This window comes from Lycium barbarum, chromosome 7 (genome assembly GCF_019175385.1).
Source record: "Lycium barbarum isolate Lr01 chromosome 7, ASM1917538v2, whole genome shotgun sequence".
NCBI classification, from domain to species: Eukaryota; Viridiplantae; Streptophyta; class Magnoliopsida; order Solanales; family Solanaceae; genus Lycium; species Lycium barbarum.
In genome coordinates, this window is record NC_083343.1 from 109,622,205 (window position 1) to 109,633,015 (window position 10,811).

General features: G+C 35.0%; 1 protein-coding gene across 2 annotated transcripts; it reads left to right on the forward strand.

The window, feature by feature from the left end:
* The first annotated feature begins 897 nt into the window (after window positions 1-897).
* Window positions 898-8,815, forward strand: LOC132603755 (protein TIFY 10B-like). Of its 2 annotated transcripts, XM_060316956.1 has the most exons (5): window positions 909-1,381; window positions 2,171-2,315; window positions 7,906-8,102; window positions 8,354-8,411; window positions 8,533-8,815. In XM_060316956.1, exons 1-5 carry the CDS (start codon window positions 1,228-1,230, stop codon window positions 8,618-8,620), a joined length of 642 nt encoding a protein of 213 aa, XP_060172939.1. In that variant the 5' UTR covers window positions 909-1,227; the 3' UTR covers window positions 8,621-8,815. The 2 variants fall into 2 exon arrangements, with proteins under 2 accessions (XP_060172941.1, XP_060172939.1); XM_060316958.1 differs by lacking the exons at window positions 8,354-8,411; window positions 8,533-8,815 and adding an exon at window positions 8,210-8,277 and having other exon boundaries at window positions 898-1,381.
* The last annotated feature ends 1,996 nt before the right edge of the window (window positions 8,816-10,811 follow it).

Below are 10,811 nucleotides of genomic sequence, written 5' to 3' on the forward strand. Positions count from 1 at the left end.
TAAGTTGAGTTTGTTTGATGTAAATACTCAATACAAATAACTATTTACCGAGAAGGAGACGCTGATGAGAAAGCTATTGAAGGAGACATTTGAAATTGACAGAGGGATGGTTGGGGTGGTGGTCACTAATGAATGAGAAAGAAAAGATGGAAGAGAGAAAATCTTATATACAGGTAACCTTTTATCAGTTAATTGTTTAAGCATCATTTGACTAAAAGAACAGACGTACACCGTCGGTAAAAAAAGTATTTTCATTTAAGTTTAATAGGTAATCGACTCGTTTCAGATGCGGTTAATTGTTGTTAGGCTAGGAGAATTTAGTTAGCTCAGTTGATTTACTATCTGAACTTTCACCTTGTTGATGAGAATTCAATTCTTCATCTTGTAATTTTCTCTCCCAATTTAAAAAAAAAAAAAACAAAGGTAATTGACTGACTCCGTTGATTTTCCCAAAAATTAATTCATGCAGCAATTCCAGGTAAAATACAAACAAAGAGTATCGAAAATCATTTTACGCAAAATTTATCGTGTCCCTCGGATAACTACAAAAAAATATTAAATTTTTTTTTTTCCTGATAGCCTGGAAAACAGTCTATCCAAAATAACCTACCAACACTGTATTGTATGCTGCAGTTAATTTTCTCTCGAAAAGATATTACTTTTTTAATAGCAAAATATTGAGTAGAATCTTGAAAGCTTAAATTCGAAGCACGTGTTCCTAGTGTGTACTATTACAGTAGGCCCCGGATTGGCCCACAAGTCCTGTTCATGATATTCATATGTATAAACAATTCATTTCTTTTGGTAAAGCAAAATAAACATGCTTAATTGCAAAATGTGAAGCTCTTGGCCTATAGATGAAGAGACAAAGACACCCTAAAACCACAACCATTTGCTGGCACAGCAAAATCACGGGCTAACTTAAATTATACCCCCTTCTTCCCACTTTATGTGTGACACATTTATTAGTTGGAGAGTTAAATAAATTCTTTTTTATCGTAAATTTTTTAAATTATTAATTATTACTAATTTATATAGTTTTTATATATGTAAATTTTGTTTTGAAAAAATATGAAAATTTTATATCCAAATCAGGTTACGTGGGACGAGAGGGAGTACCACCTAACCTTACCATACCATTCAAGATATATTTAATCCCCGATTCAATAGTACTCATCAATTTTCTTCAAGCTAAAGAAGAGATAAAAGCTCCAGTGTATAATAAACATGTCAAATTGGCAACTTTCTTCATCAGATGGTAGAAATACTTATAGTGAATCCCATGTCATGCAGACCTGTAACTTGTTGAGTCAGTATTTCAATGGAAAGGCCAGCCTCAAAGATCTGAATCTTAGAATCGGTGGCAAAGAAGAAGCCATAGGTAATGGAATTTTCTGTTTTTCACTTTTTTCTCAGGAATATTCCCAGATGAGTTCATTATTTCAGTTATTATGTTTTCCAGTTACTTTTCTTTTGAGCCGATGATCTACAAAAACAATCTCTCTAACTCACAAAGGTTGCGTCATATTCTCTCAGACTCCACTTATGGGATTACACTGAGTTGTTATTGTTGTTGTTGTAGTTGTACTTTCGCTTCTTTCATTTATGCTTTGGAACTGTTAGGTGTTTGTCTTAATTTTCTTATCATATTCATATTTCTGCTTCCCTCTTTTTACTTCATTTATTATGCTTTTCTATCAGGAAAATGAATGTTTCTCAAGTCACAGTAACTGTTAAGTGTTTACCCTAATTTTCTTAACAAATTAATTTTTTTAAGGATATACTTATCATAATTGGTTCTATTTTTCCTAAAAAAAATGTAAATCTTTTAAATTTGGTTAATCATTTTCCTGGAGAAAAAGACTTTAGGCTTTTATAAATTGAGGATTATTCTTTCCACTTTACAACACCCACGATATAGTCCTTAAGAAATTCTTGTTTATGGGAAAACATAAACCTCTTTAATATGAATTTTGTGAGGTTATTCTCTCAATATTTTTTTACTCTCTTTTATATTACTGTATTGCTCATATGTAGATTATTTAACTAAATTATATTAAACTGTTATGTTTTTTTGGTGTATTTCTCCTTGTTGTCTTATTTATTATTATAATATTCAAAATTTATTTATTAGCTTACGTGTGACACCTGATTATTTCCATCCAAACAGCAACTAAGGATTTTTTGACCAACATGGTAGAATCATCAGCTAAGACAACAGAGCAAGAGCAGATATTAATAGATGATGTTCCTAAAAGTGCCACAACAAAATCTTTTAGAGAAACGGAAATGCCCTTAAATAAGGCCGGCGGCAGGTTTGTTCCTTTCTTCAAATTCTCATACTTGAATTAATAATACTATCTGAATTTGTTATACCGTTTCTTTAATTTACTACAGAATTTGAGAAAGAAAATATAAACTTTTGAAACTTTGTCGTCAACTAAACATGTTTTAATATTTATGCGACTATAAAAGTTTTTCAGTAAGGTAAAATGAAAAACATAAGAATGTGTCGTTTTTTTTTTTAGCGAAGTGAAAAGAATGTATTGGAGAATTGTCAATTTTAATACTAAATTGAATTACTTGTCATGTTAATGGCTATAAAAAATAAAACAGTGGTCATAATTTCTTCCAAACCACTATCTCTCGTTCTTCCCATGATCTAGAATGTGACTTTATTTCTTTCATCCACTCACTCACTATTTACCCCACCACTTCCTCACTAAATTACCCCACCGACTCACTAACACATGTTTATTACCCACTGTCATTTTATTTACTTTGTGGAAGATATCCTACGCCTAAAACTAAGAGTGTTTAGGGTGCATATAAAATTAAAGTTGTATCGGGGGAAAAGAGTTGTAAGAAAGGAAAAATAAGTTTAATTAGTCTCCAACTTATTCACTATAATGAAGTAAAAAATAGCATTCTCTCTGTTTCAATTTATGTGAACCTATTTTCTTTTTAGTTTGTGTCAAAATGAATGACCTCTTTCCTAATTCGGAAATAAATTCACTTTATAAAATGATTTATAGCCACACAAATATTCAAAACTTATTTTGAACCACAAGTTTCAAATGTGTAGAAACTATACAATCTTGACTTGTTCCATTCATTCACCAAGAGAAAATATATATATGATACAATTTTGAACCCTAGTGAAACAAGGAAACTAACTAATATATGGTAATTAGTGAAACAAGAAAACTAACTAATATATGGTAATTATCTCCCTACAAATATGCTACCAAATAATATAAAGATATTATACCGCAATGCCCCCCCCCCCCCCCCCCCCCTCAAGTTGGAGCATGGGAATCAAAAATGCCTAACTTGGAAAGCAAGAAGTCAAACTGAGTTTTGCCGAGAGCTTTGGTAAAAATGTCTGCCAATTGTGAAGATGTTGAAACGTGTGACGGAGAAATCAAACCTTCATTAATTGCATCACGAACAAAGTGACAATCTACCTCAATGTGCTTTGTTCGTTCATGGAAAACCGGATTTTTTGCGATATGCAAAGCGGACTGACTATCACAAAACAATTTGATCGCCTTGGGATGTTGTATACCTAAACTCAACAACAGACCTCTCAGCCACTTCAACTCACAAGTGACCGCAGCCATGGACCTATATTCAGCCTCTGCAGAAGATCTAGAAATTGTGTGCTGCTTCTTTGTCTTCCAAGAGATGGGAGATTGACCTAGAAATACTAGCCAACCTGTCAACGAACGACGAGTAAGCGGACAAGCCGCCCAATCAGAATCACACCATCCCTGCAAAGTCAACTCACTGTCGGCACGTAACAAAATACCCTGTCCTGGTGTGCCTTTCAAATAACGGACCACTCGTAAGGCCGCTTCCCAATGTTCAATCCGGGGTTCTTGCGTGAATTGAGACAAAATATGAACAGAATATGCCAAGTCCGGTCGAGTGACCCCCAAGTAAATCAAACGCCCGACTAATCTACGGTATACCTCCGGATCCGACAACAAATCTCCATTTGCAAGGCCAAGTTTATGATTTTGCTCAATAGGGAACCCACTTGGCTTTGCACCTAACAATCCTGCTTCAGAGATAATATCAAGGGTATACTTGCGTTGACACAAAAACAACCCTGATGAACTACGAGCTACTTCAATACCCAAAAAATATTTGAGAGACCCAAGGTCTTTCATTTTGAAACAATCACTCAAATAGGCTTTGAAAGTTGCAAGTGTAGCGGAATCATTCCCAGAAATAATAAGATCATCAACATAAACCAAGATATTAATCTGAATATTCCCTCTAGTAAATGTAAAAAGAGAATAATCAGAATAAGATTGAAGGAAACCGTACCCTTTTAAAGCAGTCACCAATTTTGCAAACCAACATCTAGGGGCCTGTTTCAACCCATACAGCGATTTGCGGAAACGACACACCAACGTAGGATCTAGACTTTCAAACCCGGGAGGGAGCTTCATATACACCTCCTCATCAAGGTCACCATGTAAAAAGGCATTATGAACATCCATTTGGTGAAGTTCCCAATTTTTGGATGCTGCAATGGCTAGGAAGGCTCGAACAGTAGTCATCTTGGCGACCGGAGTAAAAGTTTCATTGTAGTCAATCCCCGCTTGTTGATGATTTCCCAACACAACCAAGCGCGATTTGAGCCGTTCCACATCTCCATTTGACACAAACTTGGTCATGTACACCCACTGATTACCAAGTGCTTTCTTACCCGGAGGAAGATGTTCCAAAGTCCATGTACCATTGTGTTCCAATGCACGTATCTCTTCTTTCATTGATTGTCTCCAACCTTCGTGTTTCATGGCTTCTTTGAAGGTCTTAGGATCCTTACCCGAAATAATAGCTGCAAGAAACTTACGATAATTTACAGAAAAATTGTCACAATTAATATAATGTGCCAAAGGATAGGGAGTACCTGAGGATTCATTGTTAACAGGAGTTGTAGGGGACGGACTATTAGTAAAAACTGAGTGTGTCACATAATCACGAAGCACAACAGAGGGAAATTTCTCCCGAAAACCACGCCCCAAGCCACTTTCCACATTCGTGACTGGGGTATGGTGTTGCTGCCCCCCCCCCCCTCGCTGCCAGCGGGCGCTGGGTTCCCAGCGGGCTATGCAGTGGCTGTTGGCAGCCGCTCAGTCTCGCTGCCAGCTGGCGCTGGGTTCCCAGCGGGCTGGACGGTGGCCGCTGGCTGCAGCTCGGCCTGGCTGCCAACAGGCGCTGGTTGGGCAGTGGTTTGCGGCTGCTGCTCGGCAGCCTCCGAACTATCAACTTCGCCCCCTAATTCATCCCCGTACACCATAAAATCACGATCAATTTCAGCACCCTCATCAAAAAAACTAGACGAAATATTAACATCTTCCGGACAAGCAAAAGGAAACACATCCTCCGCAAACTTTACATCACGAGAGACAAAAAATTCCTTCGTATCAAGATCAAACAACCGCCACCCCTTCTTACCAAATGGATATCCCACAAACAAACACTTTCTGCTCCGACTAGCAAATTTGTCACCCTGAGTTTTTTTATTATGAGCAAAGCACAAACACCCAAAAGTACGAATAGCATCAAAAGAAGGAGGTTTATTGAATAAAATTTCAAAAGGTGTTTTATTTTCCAATTTGGGTGTGGCGGTACGATTTATGAGATGAGATGCAGCAAGAACACAGTCACCCCAGAAAAAAATAGGCAAATTGGCCTGAAATCTGAGAGCCCTCGCAACATTCAACACATGTTTATGCTTCCTCTCTACCCTCCCATTCTGTTGCGGAGTACCCACACAAGAGGTTTGAAACAAAATACCAGTGGCGGAAAAATAATCGATCAAACAATTCAATTCTGTACCATTATCACTTTGTACAACTTTAATTGTTTGATTAAATTGTCGATCAACCATAGCAACAAAAGCCATAAACATCGGAAACACTTCTGTTTTATTAACCAACAAGTAAATCTAAACAGCTCGGGAAAAATCATCAACAATTGTTAAAAAATAACGAGCTCCACACGACGAAACATGGCGATATGGGCCCCACAAATCACAATGTATTTTCTCAAATATTCTAGATGCATTATTATCACTTAAAGGAAATTTGTCTCTAGGATGCTTAGCACGTAAACACACTTCACAATCCTTTTCTAAACTACTCTTATCACTACTGACATGAGGAAGCAACTTAACTACTCTCTCGGAAGGATGCCCAATCGTCGATGCCACAATTCCAATGCGGACGTTGCCACGACAGTAGACACATGTTGCACCACGTCCGGTTTGCTAAAATAGTATAGTCCGTCCCTCCTAACTCCCGTTCCAATCAACTCCTTCAGTGGGTCATGAATAGCACACATATAAGAATTAAAAGAGACAATAGTATGTAAATTATCAGTAAGTTGGGGGACGGAGAGTTAGTTGCAACGTAAATAAGGCACATAAAGGACATGATGTAAGGTGATTTTATCTGACAGTCGAACAGAACCTTCCAAAGAAGCAAGCACCTTTTCACCATTAGGCAAACCAATAGGACAATCAACAGTATGGACATCAAACAACCAAGATTTCTCACCGGTAACATGATGAGTAGCACCAGTGTCAATAATCCAAGAAAAAACATCAAACTTACCATTCAAGCGATTTTTGGGAATTGTAGCATTACCAAAAAATCCCGTAATAGCCTTCCATTGATCGGAAGTAAAGTGCTGACCGACGGCAGCGTTATTTGATGCGCCCTTGAAACGAGTAGGTGTGATATAGTCCCTGGGTCGGTCTTGAGGACCGAGAAAATAGGGAGAATTAGACTCAATTTTGGGTGGTGGTGGAGGAGGTACGGCGTCACCGGCCATGGAAATTTACGATGAAGAGAAGAAAAAAAACGTGCGGCTTGATACCATGTAGAAACTATACAATCTTGACTTGTTCCATTCATTCACCAAGAGAGAATATATATAGGATACAATCTTGAACCCTAGTGAAACCAGGAAACTAAGATCCTAGCGAAACAAGGAAACTAACTAATATGTGGTAATTAGTGAAACAAGGAAACTAACTAATATATAGTAATTATCTCCCTACAAATATGCTACCAAATAATATCAAATAATATAAAGATATTATACCGCAATAAAAAGTCTTCACTTTTTCTTAAATATCGTGCCCAGTCAAATGGATTTACATAAATTGAAACGAAGGGAGTATTACTTTGTTGCTTTGCAACTTTGGCTTAAAAACTAGTCCACAGTTGTCAGAGTCAGACTAATGTGTCCTTAGCTTGAGGGGACAAGTTAAAAGTGTTATTACTGGATCAGTTAAAATCTAATGCAGTATACTTGAATATTCTTAAGGGGATAAGTTAAAAGTATTATTGCTGAATCAGTTCAAATCTAATGCAATAGACTTGAATATTCTTAAAGAGAACTAGATATCAACGCATCAGCCTAAATAAATTTTTTTTCTTATTAACTGTATTTGTATTTTCACCAATAGAAAATTGTTAGATAGCTTGTAATATAAGAGGTCTTAAAATGAATAGATACATCTGTTCGTGAAAGGACATGACTATTCTGAAAAGTCATCTCTCAAATCCTATAAATATAAGGACACTTTTGAAGTAGCAAATAGAAAAATCTGCAGGTATAACACAGGCTTTGTTGTATCCTGAAAGGAATTACTTGTATTTTCCCTAATCTATATACGGACAATATCTCTTTAAAGAAAGTCGATTTATCCACGCCTCAAAGCCATTTCTTCTTCTATTATGCTTAGTTTCCCATATACTGAAACAGATGGGAGCATCATTTCGCCTCCATTTTCGTTTTCTCTGAACAGTTGCTTACATTTTGTCATTTTGAAGAGTTATGAACTGAATACTAACGTGTGACAATGCTTTTTTCATTTAGCAAAGAGATCATACCAAAGGATCAGCAAAAAGCAGCCCAATTGTCAATATTCTATGGGGGTAAAGTGGTCGTTTTTGATGATTTCCCAGCTGAGAAAGCTAGAGCTGTGATGTTATTAGCTAGCAGAGGAATTCCTCGCAACTCTAATTCTGCTGCTTCAAAACAGCAAGCAGAGACTAATGGAGCTAACAGCTATGGTAAGCATTTAATAATTACTATACCTAATTGATCAATACTCCTACTATTAAATGATTTTTTTAATGGATTTGACGAAACATTAAACGATATTTAAAATGGACCGTAGAAAATACAACTACTCAAATATTGCACAGTCGCAGAGACGGATCCAAGGTATAAGTAGTGGGTGGAAGATTTTCGAAATATGTATACGTGCAATCACTATGTTTAAATACTAAGTCCGCCTCTTTCTTGTTTGTGCTCTCTTCAGATTTACCTATTGCAAGAAGATCTTCACTTTATAGATTCCTTGAGAAGAGGAAAGATAGGTAAGAAACTACTAATATTTCTGCAGCACTAGTACATATGTGCAGCTTCCAATATTCGTGTTTTACATACTAGTACCAATATCCCGACCTTTTTTTTTTTTTTTTATGGCATGTCTTCTAGGGATACGGCTGTAGCACCATACCAAATGCACAAAACGTTGCCATCATCTTCAAGGACTCGTGAAGGCCATTTTGATCTTAACTTCTAGTTATAATCTACTCTGCACCTAATATACCGATAAGTTATATTTATATGCATCGATAATATTACTGAGAAAATATTAGTTACTAGTAATTAGGGCTGATGAAAGCTTGATATTAAGTGTTATTTATTATTGTAAGCCGATTTATCTGATGATGTAAAAATTGTATACATTGTTAATGTACAAATGCAACTTAATTTTAGATACGTATTGCACAATTCTATATTTACAAAAAACTGACACGATATTAAAAAATAAAAAAATAAAAAACTGGTGTTCCGTTAACCAACAATTCAATTTGACAACTGGTACCTGGCCAACTTTCTTTGCAAACATGCAAATATAAAACCCAATTTCGTAAATTGATTCATTGATATCACATAAACAAGAGATATGGATACCCTACCCCTTACTTATAATTTGTTGAAATCTAATACACAAGCATCTTAAATTGTTAATAATCTCATCATTAAAGGCTCATTTGAAACTTCGAAATTTAAGTCATATTTTTTTGTTTTTTTTTTTTTTTTTTTTAAGTATGTGTGGTTGGTATTCATTGGAAAAACCTGGATGAGGTTATATACAAAATTTGAGGAAGATTGGAAGTGATTTGGACTAGTTTAAAATCAAATTTTAGAGCTGAAATTGATTGGGGGAAAAGTCACTACTAAGTTGTACATCACACACAAACATATGGATACACATATGTACATGGATATACATGGATTTATAGGAAATATATGGATATACATCGTATATATACTGATGTACAGGTGATATATAGTGATATACAATGAGAATATACACATATAGACCACTCAAAACCCCATTTTTCCTAATTTTCACACATCCTCCGTCGCAACCCCCCCCCCCCCCCCCCCCCGCACCCGCCCCACAAAAAAAAAAAGCACAAAATTACCATAACCACCAGTAATACGACTTGGATTCTATTGAAAATAAATTGACTAATAAAGATAAGAAGATAGAAACTCCAACAGTGGCTGATTTTTTTCTACTATATAGAAAGATGAAGAAAGGAACAACCAAGGGTAATATTGGAATTTCACAGGTACATTCAGTATATTCTATAGGTACATTTTGACATATAAACCATCTTTCAAAGAATTTCCTTCTCAACCCACTTCTTGCTAGCTGACACATGTTAATGAGCCCATCTCTTTATGATTGTGACCATACAATGTAATCTTCAACATTGGAGTTCTCATGTCTCCATCAATTTGAGGCAAAAATCTATTTGTATGTTTCATTATTAGGGCAGATTATGGGCCTCCTTTCAAGTATATTCCAAATAAAAAATGTTACATTTCTTACGTTCAATTTATGTGATGGTATTTGATTGGCATAGAGATTAAGAACAAAAGAATTTTTTTTTTTACTTTTATTTTAAAATAAGAGATAGATCTTTCTGTAATTATAAATTATCTTATTATAGAAAATATCGTCATTTTTGGGACCGATTAAAAAGAAAAAAAATGCCACATTAATTAGGACGGAGGAAATAGTATGTAATTTTAATATATTTAATTCGAACCCACCCCAAAACTCTTGAAAGTTTATGATTTCTCCATTTACTTGAATTACTAGGAATATATGACATGACAAATAAGGTTAATTTGAGGAGAGAACTAAATTCAACATATATTAAACAATTTTAAAATCCTTATCACTCTTACATGCATAGTTGGAAATAAAAGATGTGATTTAAAGTTATTTCACCTAATAACTAGAATAAAGAATTTTTGACTTAAAATATAACAATAAACAAAACACTCGATGTACTTGATATGTTTAGGCTTTTTCTATAGTCAATTCAAAGAGACTAGTACATAAAGTATCATAAATTTCTTTGATATTATTCTAATGTAGACTTTAAGTGAAGAACTTTTTAATGAAATATAAAAAGGTACATTCTTTTCACATATTTTAAGAAAATAGATGAAAAACTGAATTTTATAAATATTAATTTTTATTTCTTTTCTCAGATGATTAATTTTTCTTTAGGTGCTTTTACTCTCATTCCTTTTTATTTTTTACTTCAGCGAACATACACCCAAACAAACAAAAAACTCTATTTTGAGCAAATATTGCACTGATGTACGTAGTAAATTCTCCTTTATATACCAAACATCGGATGAAAAAATAAAGTAAAAAATAAATATTTTGACTATCTAAACGG

What these genes read in the sequence shown, in the direction of transcription:
- LOC132603755 (XM_060316956.1), top strand. Translation starts at nt 1,228, where the DNA reads ATGTCAAATTGGCAACTTTCTTCATCAGATGGTAGAAATACTTATAGT. An exon ending in TGGCAAAGAAGAAGCCATAG is followed by an intron (nt 1,382 to 2,170) that starts GTAATGGAATTT and finishes CCATCCAAACAG; the next exon opens with CAACTAAGGATTTTTTGACC. An exon ending in CTTGAGAAGAGGAAAGATAG is followed by an intron (nt 8,412 to 8,532) that starts GTAAGAAACTAC and finishes CATGTCTTCTAG; the next exon opens with GGATACGGCTGTAGCACCAT.